At 36.4% G+C, this 13,927-nt stretch overlaps 2 protein-coding genes across 11 annotated transcripts; both read right to left on the reverse strand.

The window, feature by feature from the left end:
• Positions 1-248: 248 nt before the first annotated feature.
• LOC112202095 (protein NUCLEAR FUSION DEFECTIVE 6, mitochondrial) lies at positions 249-6,025 on the reverse strand. 9 transcript variants are annotated; one of them, XR_002937120.2, is made up of 4 exons: positions 5,804-6,025; positions 5,572-5,693; positions 3,912-3,983; positions 2,956-3,188 (listed from the first exon to the last, which is right to left on the reverse strand). XR_002937120.2 is itself a non-coding variant. In XM_024343004.2 (4 exons), exons 1-3 carry the CDS (start codon positions 5,956-5,958, stop codon positions 4,754-4,756), a joined length of 285 nt encoding a protein of 94 aa, XP_024198772.1. In that variant the 5' UTR covers positions 5,959-6,024; the 3' UTR covers positions 4,338-4,587; positions 4,710-4,753. The 9 variants fall into 9 exon arrangements, 7 of the variants coding, with proteins under 7 accessions (XP_040375314.1, XP_040375313.1, XP_024198773.1 ...); XR_002937119.2 differs by lacking the exon at positions 2,956-3,188 and adding an exon at positions 3,205-3,430; XM_024343004.2 differs by lacking the exons at positions 2,956-3,188; positions 3,912-3,983 and adding exons at positions 4,338-4,587; positions 4,710-4,761 and having other exon boundaries at positions 5,804-6,024.
• Positions 6,026-6,572: 547 nt separating this feature from the next.
• Positions 6,573-8,645, reverse strand: LOC112166796. Of its 2 annotated transcripts, none has more exons than XM_024303703.2 (3): positions 8,511-8,645; positions 7,223-7,372; positions 6,573-7,104 (listed from the first exon to the last, which is right to left on the reverse strand). In XM_024303703.2, the coding sequence occupies exons 1-3, from the start codon at positions 8,520-8,522 to the stop codon at positions 6,826-6,828; spliced, it is 441 nt and encodes a 146-aa protein (XP_024159471.1). In that variant the 5' UTR covers positions 8,523-8,645; the 3' UTR covers positions 6,573-6,825. The 2 variants fall into 2 exon arrangements, with proteins under 2 accessions (XP_024159471.1, XP_040362812.1); XM_040506878.1 differs by having other exon boundaries at positions 6,573-7,107.
• Between the last annotated feature and the right edge of the window lie 5,282 nt (positions 8,646-13,927).

Consider the following 13,927-nt stretch of genomic DNA (forward strand, 5'->3'; position numbering starts at 1 on the left):
AGGCCTTGGCTATTGCCTATTGATGAAGGATTGAAGGTGGCTTCGAGACTGAACTTGCACAAATTGAAAGTGACTGCAAGGAAATCATTGACTCTCTTTCCTGCAACAGGGACCGTGGCAAATACCAAAGCCTTGAGACAAGTTTCCAAACAAGGAAATTTAAATCCCATTGCATGTGTTAATTCTATTTCTCTAATCCCATAAGTTAAAACTGTTGCAATATAGTTTAACTTTTACTAAGGGAAACATATCAAGATCACTTCCTCAATGATTAATATTGTATAACAAAATAGTTTTACAAGTGAAAAATCCCTAAAGAAAGTCTTGCAAAATTCTTTGAAATTGACGAAAAGTACGACAATGCCGCGCATCTCAACGGGTAACAATCATTCACCTACAATAAAAGAACAAAAGGTAAATTGTGATGGTACTTTGCAGTTGAGGCAAGAATATAAGTCGATCAATAGTAAAATGGTCCACAACTGTAACGAAATAATTAAGCAAGGTAAAACATAAAGGCAACAAGACAAGTCTCCCAAAATCTCGAGTCTGCTGAGGAATCATCAGTCATAAACAAAGGGATTTCAAAGAACCAATGTCAATAAAAGAAGAAGAAGCTTACGAATGATTTGGAAGAAGCACGAAGCATAATCTCGTGCACTTGTCATAGGGTGCATAAAAGTTAAAATATACTAGAAAGTATGTACCACTTTGTGTTATTAATTACATTATAAGATGTTGTTAAAGCAATAAATGGAACAAGATTAGAATCAGTAACTGTGACACGAAGTAAATAATGGGAATCAGCGATCTAGAAACAAATTTTACTTGTTAACAATCAGAGAGAGTTCTTTGATCCTGTCAAATTCCCACACTAATTTTAGATTGATGCTCTTCTATCTACTAGAGAATAATTCCAATGCCAATAAGCACATTTCAAAAGTTGACAACAAATAGCACATCCAAGTCATGTGGTTTGATGCTTGACCCTCATTTAGTTAGCCACTTAAAGAATTTCGATAGCAAACTAGGAAAAAAGATTGTTCTCACTGATTAAATGCCATGGCCGCACTTCCATCCATCCATCATCATCATCTAACTTCAGCCCCCTTCTCAAAAAAAGAGAAAGAAAGTGAAGAATTTGAATGTTTAAAAAGTTGTGACTTTCTGATGCACCTAATTCAAACAATACAAATAAAGCGTTGTCTTTTGCAATTCATAGCTTTGCTTAACACAAATTGGCTTCCCTACCGGCCCGTGAAATTGAACATAACCGCAACTAAAATGAACCGCTTCCGATTCCAATTCCAATGCCAGAAACAACAAATTTCAACAGATACAATCACAAATTATGAATCGAAAAGTGAAAAGAAAATTGGCAATCTATACCTTCAGGGATCAAAACATAGAAGCGTTGCGAGACTTCTAGCTTCGAAGTGAGCAATGCAGAGGCTGTGGCTGTATGGTAGGGAAGCAACGTCTCCACGCAGCAGCTCAACTCCGCAGGCGACCTTCCATATATAAGCTCCAAAACGATGTAGTAAATCAAAAACGACAATGAACAAGTTTAACAATTAACTAGGGTTTAGGGTTGTGTGTGTAATTGGTTTACCTGAAGATGCGATGAGACAGTAGGTTTTGGTTTTGTTTGGGGATGCTAAAGGGTGAGGCGACAGCTGGTTTGGTTTTGGCTGCGAAAGCGAGCCTCGAACGCAGCTGGGTGGTCCGAGACGCGGTGGAGCGGAGCACTGACCTAGCGGCCAAGGAGGACATGGCGTTATGGGTTTTAGGATTGGCGAGGCCTTGAAGAGGTTTTGAGATGTGAGCAGTCTTCTACGTTCCTATGCATGAGCTCCTAGTGGCTAGGAATAATCCAAGTGGCATCATACTATTTTTTTTTCACCTTAAATTTTTTTTGCTTGAAGAAAAAGTCTTACATACGGCTGCCATGCAACGTGTGACCGATAGAGATACATAATCAAACTCAGAAAATTTTGAATAAACTCCCAAATTACCTCTATTTAAATACCCAAAACACATTCTACATATGCACTGATTGGTCAGCTGTACTACACGCATGGTACGGCTTACGTACGCAAGTTCTTCTCTAAAAGATGTGTTGCTGTGATCTTGTGTAAGGTGTCTCCATGCAAGTCTCGCTTGACACATCAAAAGATGTAGTATGTTTTTCCGACTTTGAAAGAGTCGACCTTGTTACCTTTATGGGTCGCAAATATGCACACACACTTTAGTGATTTTACAAAGTCCTGGTCCATCTTGTCCATGTCGAACCCAATTTCATGGTTGCTTCCGAAAACGTTTAGATTGTTGAATTCTAGATTGTGCCTTGTTAGAAGATGCAATCCGCGCCTCCACTGAGGGAAAACCAGGCTAGTTTTGACTAGAGGTAGCAATGAAACTATGGACTCCAGAATGCAATCCGGCAACTGAGCTATTTTTCTTTCTTGCCGACCAGATTGAGCCATAGCATAGCTTAGATTTTTAGTTTGATCTTGACTGATTGTGAAGGAAGTTTCTTTGATCTTAATTAAGAGGAATCTAAGAACCTTTATACAGTCATAAGATTTGGACCTAACCAATTTTATTAGTATAAAGGTTATTCCTTAATAGAGGTGTAAATACTCTAATCTAAAATTTTCTTAAGAAATTTTGATTAGGGATATTATTAGATATTTAATTAAACCTATGGTTATTAAGAATTACATATCCTAGTTTATCTAACTTGAAATCAGATCTTTCACTTCGTCTAAATGAATAGAAGGCTCTATTGTCTTGATCTAGCAATGAATCTTCACTCCCTTGGACACTGGAAAAACTGTCAGTGGTTACCACCATCAGGATCATGCTTTAGGCTCTAGCTGTTTAACTATTAACAGACTTGTGATCCAGCCAATTTACACCATTTCTAACATCAGAAAGCAATGTACAATTTGCTTATTATGATCTACACAGAAATAGATCAGGAAGAGACGGGAATTGTTTGAAAAATTATAAGTCAATACAAGATCCAACTGACACCTATTCCTCATTCCTCAAATGATTAATGTCTTCCAATTTCAAAGTAAAAAAAATATATAAAAATGCCTCAAGAAAGTCTTACAATCTCCATTGAAATTGAAGAAAACTACGACCAATGCACCGCATCCCAACAGATAACAATCATCCATCTACAACACAAGAACAGAAGATACTTTTATGGACTTCAAATTTGCAACCGTTTTGACCATAAATTGCAGTTTAGATACAAACAAACAAAGTGTAATGAGATAAAAAGTTTGATTTTATTATTTGCTACCAAGTCAAAAGTAAAATTTCACAACTGAAACTTCATAAGCAAGATAAAACATAAGTGCAACATTAAGTCTCCAAGCCAAACTCTGAAGTCTGCTAATAAGGAATCATCACAGCCCTAAACAAAGAAAAAGTGAAAGTCAAAAGGAGCTTAGGAAGGATTTAGAAGGAGAAGGTGCCAGCACCCAGAATACGATTAACTCATAACAGTCAAAAATAATTTTTCCGCTCAGCCACTCATTCTTTCAACATTCTCATCTTGAATAATAATTATTGGCATGTCCCAAAATTATTCTATAACCATAAAGTACAATTACTCAACTGCCATGTGAAGTAATTAAAGCAAATCCAAGATATAAGGACAAATCTTTGCTGTGGATGCAACCCATTAAACATGAGTGCAGAAAATGTTTCATCAGAGAATGCAATGAAGAAGCCATTGGTTAACCTGAACCCAAATTGTACATATGTGCAATCCTTGAAGTTATTTGTCATCATCATCATCATACTACAGACACATTATCTTTTCCACCTTGTCCAGCTATAGAAACACACAAGAATCATCTACAAAACCCTAGTAAAAAGCTGTATTTTACCACCTTGTCTTAGGGCGCAATTACATAAAACTTTGCTCGAACCCTCTGATATTCATCATACATCATCATTGCAAGCTGAGTGAATACAACAAATTAGTATTGTTATTGTTATTGTTATTATTATTATTATTATTACTATCCTTATATGATTATACTGACACGAATAACAAAGACAAAGAAAGAGTTTGTTCAGCTAGGATTTTCACATTGGACTACACTTCTGCATTTCCATTCAAAGTTTCATTCTTTGTATTAGCAGAAAATAGCACAAATCATATTAATGAAAGGAATACAACTGCCATAGAAACACAAAACTGAAATATACTTTTACACATAAACTCAAAACTCTGCTAGACACTGTCTACTATTTGAATTATAGATAAAAGTTAAAACAATAAATATAATAAGAGTGGAATGTAAACATAACTATGTCCAACCAAACAAAAGACATAAAATAAACAATTGTTATAGGGGATACAGAAAACAAATTCTTAAAATTTTATTGTTATCAAACATAGAGAGTGCATCCTCTCAAATTTCCACGTAATTTTAAATTGAGGGTGTTCTCATCTAGTCTACTGGAGAACAGTTACAATTAACACTCTCAAAAGTTGACAACAAAAACATATCCAAATCACTTCATATTTGATGCTTGATCCTCATCTAGTCTTGTCTTGCCCTACAAAAGACAAAGCACATGCATTCTTTCATTGTGCAAGACAGTAGAAATAGAGAGAAAGATGGGATCACCGAATGAAAAGAAGGAATTTTGGAAGAAAATAGGCAAAAAGATGGTCTCACAAATTTAATGTCTTGGCCACACTTCCAGCCATCATCATCTAACATCACCCCCCTTCTCAGAAAAAGAACAAAAGAAAAAGAATTTAAAGGAAAAACAATTAGGCCACCTAGATTGTAGGGAAACATTATAATTCTGTGCACATAAAGTTGCCCATTTCTAGTGAACCTATGCAAAACTCGACGCCACTGAAATGTAGACCTAAGTAATGCTAAAAGGTGCATTCTTGATATTCTAATTCAGGGAGGTATTTTGATCTTTTATAGAGGCCCAGCCAGCTAGCTGGCAAAAGCCCAAAATGCATGAAGATGTCATCAGAGGCTAAACAAAGAAAAGCACTTTATTTATTCTCTACCAATTCTAATCTCCTTTACTATTCTCTTCCCGGCATAATCTCTATATTTCACTTCTAAATATCACTAGGCTTCAGACAAAAAGAAATATATAAAACATAAAAAGCCTAGATAACTAGTATGGAATTACTAAAGGAAAACCCCATTTCAGTTTGGAGCACAAAGGTAAATATCCTCTGCAACTAAAAACAACTCAAGATTCAGACCATGAATCCAATCATTAACTAAATAATTCTTCTGTCTATATTACTAGTCTTTCTACTCTGATTGTCAATTACAATTCACAACCTTGATTATGACCTCATTGACTCCAACTTCCAAGATCGGCATAACTTGTAATGTACACAAAACGAAACGAGATTGAGCACGCCGCAAGTAAATGAAACTCACTACACAACATACACTAACTCAGCATTTTCCAATTCCAATGCCACAAACAACACATTTCAGCAAAAACCAACCACAATTTACGAATCCAACAAAATCAGTTCGAATGCAAAAGAGGGAATACCTTCAGGGGTCCAACCGTAGGAGCGCTGCGAGACGGAGAGCATCGAGGTCAGCAATGCAGAGGCTGTGGCTGTGTGGTAGGGAAGCAACGTCTCCACGCAGCAGCTCAACTCCACAGGCGACCTTCACAAAGCTCAAACAAACAAGATATTCAAAAATGTTAAACCGAAACTGAAAATAAACAAATATAACAAATTTAGGGTTTAGGGTTTGGTGGGTAAAATTGGGTTTACCTGAAAATGGCGTGAGAGATGGGGTTTTTGTTTTGTTTGGGGATGGTGAATGGTGCGGCGGCGGGTTTGGGTCGGGCTGCGGAGGCGACCCGAGAACCCAGAGTGGTTCTGGCCGCGGCGGAGCGGATCATGGACCTAGCGGCGAAGGAGGCCATGGCTTTTGGGGTTTTAGGATCGGCGACTGTGAGCACTTGAGAAGTGGAGAAGAGGCTTTTGGGGTTTTGGGATGTTGGAGTAGGTATCGGGTGTGTCTGTGTGTATATTTGCTACTATGTGTGTGCCACATGGCACATGATCACGGGCACGATATTCAATTGTGATTACGGATTTCTTTTTACACTGCATTCCGTAACAATTTTTTTTGTTTTTTTGGTGAACCTCAACTGAGTTAAAAGAAGTAAATTACATAGAAGGGGAATTATATCAAACCTCTCGACAACATCAACAAAAACGGAAATTATGATTCAGTTTCAATTACAGAAACTATGAATCCACGGAACTAGTTCCAAAATCTGCTTATATATCTACGGCTTTATTTCTTTCACGAAATATAGCATCCTATAACAATTTAATTGTTCACTTTGTTACATGCCTAAGACTCTAAGAGACTAGACTCGGCATGGATTTCCTTTTCATTTATAATCATACATTTTTTTTGTGCGATTGCGATGATGTTTTAATGGCTACAAATTCATAGAATTAGACTCAACATGAATTTTTTTTCTGAATATAATCATCATTTGCTTTGCACGAATTTTGACATTTCCTCTTTCATTTGGGTAACTAGGAGAGAGATCATAAGTATAGCTAATTTTATTGGCAGTACAAAAGCACCTGATATGACAATTAGCATCTCAAACTCTCTCATCATTTAGAAGAGCCAAACAAACTCAGCAAGGCATATGGTATATATGGCAAATTGGGAAGAAATCAAGTACAACAATGCTCTCGATTATCAACATGTCAACTGTGAACTTCGCAGGAGTTACGATGAGCAACTCATTTTTCTACAGAAATTGGTATTAGTGTTTGCCTTCAAACTTTGGCTTCTTAGACTTGTTCTTACTCCTGCTCATCTTTACAAGAGCACCAAGCAGCAGCGGTAAGCAAATCCGTCTAGACATGTCTACTTGATGTCTTCTGGAGACATCAGAATTTCGTGAACTAGCTCTTAAAGAAACCCAGTCATGTTCTTCGAATCTAGTTGGATTCGGGTAGTACAAGCGCCCTCTATCGTTGGTTCGAATGCCAATCAGCCGGCCTAGTGACATGCTGTGGTCTTGGAAAAAGGATGCTGTAGACTGCTAATTGGTTTTACAATAACAGCAGCACCGACACATCAGAATAGTATCCAAAATATGCAAGCATAAAAGATTTAGAGTGAAAAATGTGAATGCTATAGTTAAGAATTATAATTACCTCAGTGTCGAGGTTTGAAGAAGAAAATGAGGTGAAACTAGTAGAAGGTACATGGTGTCTTATAACAGCAGCTGGTAAGCTCTCCCCCAGTCTAAGCCTTAAACTCATAATCTCGAGCCCTAGAGGCCATCCATGATGCATTTCATGATCCTACAAAAATACCAATTCGACAATAAATAGTTTGTTTAGTAATTCGGGCTAGTACGTAATGAGAAAGAATAACCGGCTCTGAAAACCATATAGAAGCCTAGGCAGAACTTGAATTTCTAGTTTCTACATAAATCAGAACTTTAGACTCAGAAGAAGATACCTTGGTTTCTAATGGCAGGGAGAGTATAAGTTTCTTAGCTTCATGGTGGTGATTATTTAATGATCATATTAGGTGATCATTGGGGTTGACCTTAAACTAATGACATTGTTTAGGTCTACCTGCTCAGTTAGTCAACAGCTCCACTAAATTTCTAATGAAATATTTACCATCAATCAGAATAGGTATCTTGGGAAAAACAATACTGTGCTAATAATTAAACAAAAATAACACTCTAAGATTTGGCATGGACTGCCTACTTGGACAAAAGTAAAGTTGAGAGAAACCACATGGTTAGACAAATTTATGATCATGATATTACATCAACACAAAACACTTTCTTGTTGAAGTTCTAATGCTAAAAGCTCTGTTTTCTGGGATTAATTTTCAATTCCATATTTTGCAGATTCCAACTAGGTGAAAATCTGAACCTCAGCATAAGATCTCTAATCTCTAATATGTTTCACACAGAACATTTAAAGCATGAGGGCATTGATTTATGGAAGATTAAAGCCTTGAAACCATGATCTAAGATTTTCTAACACTATTCTTATTCTTACTGATATTCTAACCCACCCACATCAGAACAGAGTTTGCTGATGCAAAAGGTGATATGCTTTGCAAACCCAGAACACTGAAAACATCCATGTTCTTCAAAACACATCAAAAAATCCCATCCCCCCCCCCCCCCCCCCCCCCCCCCCCCCCCCAAACAACCAAACAGAGGCGGTGAAACTAGACAAAGCCTCTCAGAACACCAAGAACCCAATTCAACAGCAATAACTATAATGAGTCTGTCACCTAGACTTGAACCAGAGGCAAACAAAGGTTCAGTTCTCATACTGAAAATTAACCATACATATACATTTGAAGACAGAAGATAGAATTAAGAAACAGAGATGAAACTTGAAATGAAAGTTTATAGAAATCATTCTAGAACTAGTAACATGTAAAACTTGCAGAGTTAAGGTTCAAAGTTACCTCTGCGACCATGGCTTGAAGAACCTGAGAAGAAGAAGATTATCAGAGGAAATCTCACGCACACTAAGAAATAGTTTATGGAGATAATAAACTACAACCCCGTTATGTATTCTTTCTTAAAAAAAAAGACTACATCAGCAGATTAATGAGCTCGGGTCCTACCTCGATGTACACTCAAGCCTTTAATTTAGCTGCAAATTCACACCACCTCTTGTTTCTTAATTTTAGATAGTTACCACTATTGGAACATAAATCAACAGTTTAACTACCAATTAATTAAGTTCACCAACTCTGTAATTTAATGATTTTGTTACAAGAATTTATAATCACCATGGTTTCATCTTTTTCGTGTTTTCTTTTCGTGCAAGAACATGAAGTTGAGTATTCTGAATTAGCATGTGGAAACATCTAATTAATGGGTTTGGTTAGGTGGGATCATTTAGACATGGGAAGCGATATATATTTATTAGGAGACACAAGAGGGGTTGAAGCTGTTGAGCAATCTCTTCTACCCTTTTCATTTTCTCAAAAGCTTAGCTCACACTTGGAACTTTGCTACTTGATCGTTTGATGATCATGACATGTTAACCTTAATTTGTAATTGCAGTGAAATAATGGCAACGGTAATGGGATAACTAATCGTGATCAATGTAGAAGATTGAGTGCTATCTACGAACAAACAAAATCATTGAAAAACAGAATTGCAGTATTGAATTAACTGGGATTTGAGACTAAGTTTGTTTTTTCATTCTCATTGTATTTACATTTTAGGCTAATTACACTTTCCATTCTCAAAAATAGTGTTATGTACCTATGACTCCATTATGCAAACATTCCAATTTCATCTTTCATCTTCAAAGTAATGAATAAAGCAACATTTTACACCAAATTTGAAGGATGTAACAAAATTCACTCAAATATAATGTCTTGTTTGTACAAATTTTAAGTAACGCTCACTCGTAAAAATAAAAAATAAAGTCTAAAGATCACATATCAAATGTGGACGTTGGATTAGAATGTTACTTTTAGTCACTTTGAAAATGAAAAGAGAACTTCAAGTGTTAATGAACCTTACATTATTTGTTTTCAAGTACGTCGACATTTCCAAGAAATTTCAAAGTGGTTGCAGCACTTGGCCTTGTCAGTCCTATCATTCATGGTAATATGGGACCAAGCTCGAACAAAAATGGAGGACGTGGGGTTAATATATCAGGCTGTGAAGAGCCTGCAATATCAGGTACCCATATATATTGCCTATTTTAAGAGCAATTAAGTTTAGTTCGGTTCTCGTCCAAATCTGGTTCACCATTGATTTCATGTACAATGTACTCACAAATTGCAGCTTCAAAGTCTCTGAAAATGAAAATGATAGCAGGTGAAACATGCAAACAAAATTGAAGAGGCATGAGCTGTAATCGTACAAGCTCTGCGTGCGGTGATGATGACTGCAATTTTAACTGCAAGAGTATTATAACAATCAACAACGGAGTTTGGGTTGCTAAACCTATTATTTCATATTATTTTTGCTCAAGAATACATAATTTTTTTTTTTTTAGGGAGACAAATAAATTCATACCTAACTTGTTTTACTTGTCTAGTTGTTTTTGTTTTTGTTTTTTTTGAGACAATTCATTGAACATCTTGTCTTCATTTTTTGCATTCTTTTAAATAGCTATATATTTTCTCTACATGCAAGTATTTCTAGATAAGTGCCTACATTCTTAAAGAAAACAAAACACGACAACACGTAGAATTATTCAATACTTAAATAAATGTGAGGGAGGAGGTACCTACCACATTGAGTCCACCCTTGCCCTTTTGCTGATCGATTTCATGTCCTCGAACTTCTTGGACATGCACGCATTGTTGTAAGCTGAAGTCATACTACTCAGATGGATCCATAATTTGATAAAACTCTTGAATAATGATCCATTTGTTACTAGAGAAACCAGTGAATTAATGCATACGAGAGCAAGCGATACAATCGCTTCATGTCCTCAAGCAACCTATTGTAAAGTTTCATGTTATATTTGATCGGAGGACAAGTTGCTCGATAAAATACTTCAAAGAAGAATTCAGCAGGTTCTAACATAAACTGATAAACTCGTGTCCTCATTGAACCCTAGTGGCATACTCACCAACAACCGCGCGACGGCAGAGAAACTGGAAAGAGAATTGAAGGGTGGGGTTTAGATCACCAAACTGTAACACTGTGAAGATAAGGCTGAGATCGAAATGCATGAAAGTGAAGGTGACAATGAGCAGTCACAACTCACAAGGAAAGGAATGATTGGTCGAGTAGGTCAGGTTTGGGGACCCAAAATACAAACAAGCTAGCAGCAGGTCAGAAATTAAGTTTCACCAGACGTGGCCAACACAGTTGCACAGCTTCTAAAAAGTATTGTTTTGGTCGTGGTCGATGGCAAAGCCAAAGCAGCCGACACTCCCCATTTCCTAATTCCTATATGATATGATATGATATCCCAACCCACACGGCACACTGCATTGTTACTAATTTTCTTTTTCTTGTATTACACAAGGACTCTCAATTGTAGAAGTTCATGTTAGATCCCTAAAAATTCATTTGATGTAGTACAAGTTATTTATTAAAAGTTGGACCTCTTGAATTCATCGAGACTTTAAACATCGAAAAATTAGTTGTGCATTGATTCTTTTGATTCGGATGTGCACAATTTTGTTCATTTTCTCAAGTGAAAAAAGAAATTAATTAAAATTGGGGGATGACTTTAGCTGACTATAGACCATTCTACTCGTTACACGACCCTTTTTTTCATGGAAAATGATTTGTGGCCTCAATGAGGCCTAAGATTTGTAGCCTCAATCTTAGGTGTCATGTCATGTCATCTACATGCATCACTTATTTGTCAAATCATGTTATGTAACTATTAAGAAAAAGACAATTTTATCATTCTAAAATCTAATTATTCTAAATTATTTTGGCTTTCTTCTAAAAAAAAAAAATTTGGCTTTCTTACATTTTTTTTTCATTACACTCATGCTTAGATTTAAACAACAATTTTTTTTTTCTTCAATCAAGAGTAGAAAAAATTTCATGTAATTCAGTCAATAGATTTGCACGTACATTCGATTAATAGATTTGTATAACACATGTATATGAATTCAACCTTTGTTGGGTTCTTGCAAATTTTGAAAATATGATGTGAAAAATACATATTCCTATGATTGTATATAAAGTTTTTCTATTAGAACCTCCAAATTTACTCACTTGACCTCCTTACTTTTTACACCTCCTATCAAATTTTCAAATACTAAATTTACTCACTAAACCTCACTCATATAATTTGCAAACAAACTATTAATTACATATTCATTCCTTAACCAGATTACATAAATCTCTTATCTAATAAAAAAGAAACTCAAACACAAGGTATTGGGCTTTAAAAATTAATTTCTAATAAAAAAGAGGGGTTCTTGACCAATAGCACCAAAATAAGCAAAAATTATCCTACTTACCCCAGCAACTTATTTTTGTTCCCATTAACCCAATTTAAAAGCAAATGACAAATGTACCCTTAGCCTAATTAAACAACTACATCAATGCCACTCAATTCCCTCTGTCCAGCACGATGCACTCCCCCCCCTCCCTTCACTTCAGCATGATTCCGGCAGACCCAGGCCATCTCCCTTTCTCCTCTGGCTCCGGCGATAGACCCATGCCGTCTCCCTTTCTCTTCCCGAATCTAACGATCGACCAAGGCCGTCTTTCTCTCTCCTCCGGCTCCGATGATCGACCCAAGCCCTCTCTCTCTCCCTCCCCCGGCTCCGATGATGGACCCAAGCCCCCTCCGGCCGTCTTTCTGAAATGAGAGAGCTGCGAAAGATGAAGCTTCTCGAATCTCTTCTTCTTCTTCTGGTTCCGCTTCTATGCCTCCACTTCCGTCTCGCCGTCTCCGAAATCTTCTTCGAAGAGCGATTTGAAGGTAAGCGAGTTTCGCAAGTCAAAATAGTGAACGCCTTTCTCCGTCTACAATCTTGTGCCATTTCAGATCGCTCTTGATAGTTATTGATTGCTTAGATTTGGTTCTTTCTTTGCTTAATTTAGCTGCTGAAGTAGTGATTCAGAGTCTATGATTGTTCTTTAACTGTGTTGCTTCGTGTGGTCGTTCGGATTTAACTAGCTCTGTGATACACCTTCGTTTGTTTTCTGGAAAATGGAATGTTAGTAAACATCATATATTGTATGCATGGATGAACCTACAATATGCGCTTGTATAGTAAGAAATTGTTAACTTTGAGTAGGTAACTAAGTTAAGCGGGAAACTTAATTTTATGTGTGTAACTATGGATTTTCATTTGATTTGATTTGATTTATTTTTTTCGAGTTTGTGTGATGAGTTGTAATTGGTAATTGTTTGTTGTGGAAAAAGAAATGTTTTATCATCTCGTAATAGACGTTTATTGGGGGCCGATAGACGGCTATTGGGGGGCAATAGACGTTTTGAATTGGTGTAATCTTCTTATTTTTTTCCTGTAATCAAAGTTTTATTTGTCTAAATTTATGGAGATTAGTTCCTATTTTGACGACTGAAAGTCCTATTGGGGGGAAATAGACGTCTATTGGGGGGCAATATATGTTTTGAGTTGATGTAATTACCTCATTTTTTTCTTTAATCAAAGTTTTATTTGTCTAATCTTAGAAAAATTAGTTTTCATTCCTGCTATCGAAAGTTCTATTAGGGGGCAATAGACGTCTATTGGGGGGCAATACATGGTTGATAGACGTCTATTGCCACTCTATTGGGGGGCAATAGAGGTCTATTGCCCCTCTATTGGAGGGCAATAGAGGTTTTCAGAAAAATCCGGTGGGCGGCGGCCGGTGAACGGAATCCGGCCAAAGTTGACCAGAATCCGGCTACCGGTGACCGGATTCCGGCGGCCGGTGACGGGCTCCGGCGAAGTCTCCTATGGTTTCTATCTCTTTCTCTAATTAAGTAACAAATGGGTGAGGGGTAAAATGATATTAAAAAAAAATAAAAAAAAAAAAAAAAAATCTTAATGGGGTATTAGGGAAGACTCCCTTAGAGTGCATTGGGTAAAAGGGAATTAAAAAAACTTAATGGGGTTAGTGAGAAAAAAATCCCTAAAAATGGGGTAAATAGACAAAATCCCAAAAAAGAATTGTTTTTTTTTTACTTTTTTTTTTCTCTTGTAGATGTGCACAAAAAAATGAAGAGTAACTTTTCTTAATGTTTAATTATTTTCTCTATTTTCTGTACCTTATGATTAATTATTTAATAGTTTTTTTAGATTTTTTTTACTAGTAGCTCTTTTTTTTTGTAAATATAATGAATAGACTGGGATTTAGGTCATAAAATGATTTCTTTTGTTATCCTTCACCAATATGCATTCAACATATATGATGATAGGAATTTTTA

Source organism: Rosa chinensis, chromosome 5, assembly GCF_002994745.2.
Source record: "Rosa chinensis cultivar Old Blush chromosome 5, RchiOBHm-V2, whole genome shotgun sequence".
Lineage (NCBI taxonomy): Eukaryota > Viridiplantae > Streptophyta > Magnoliopsida > Rosales > Rosaceae > Rosa > Rosa chinensis.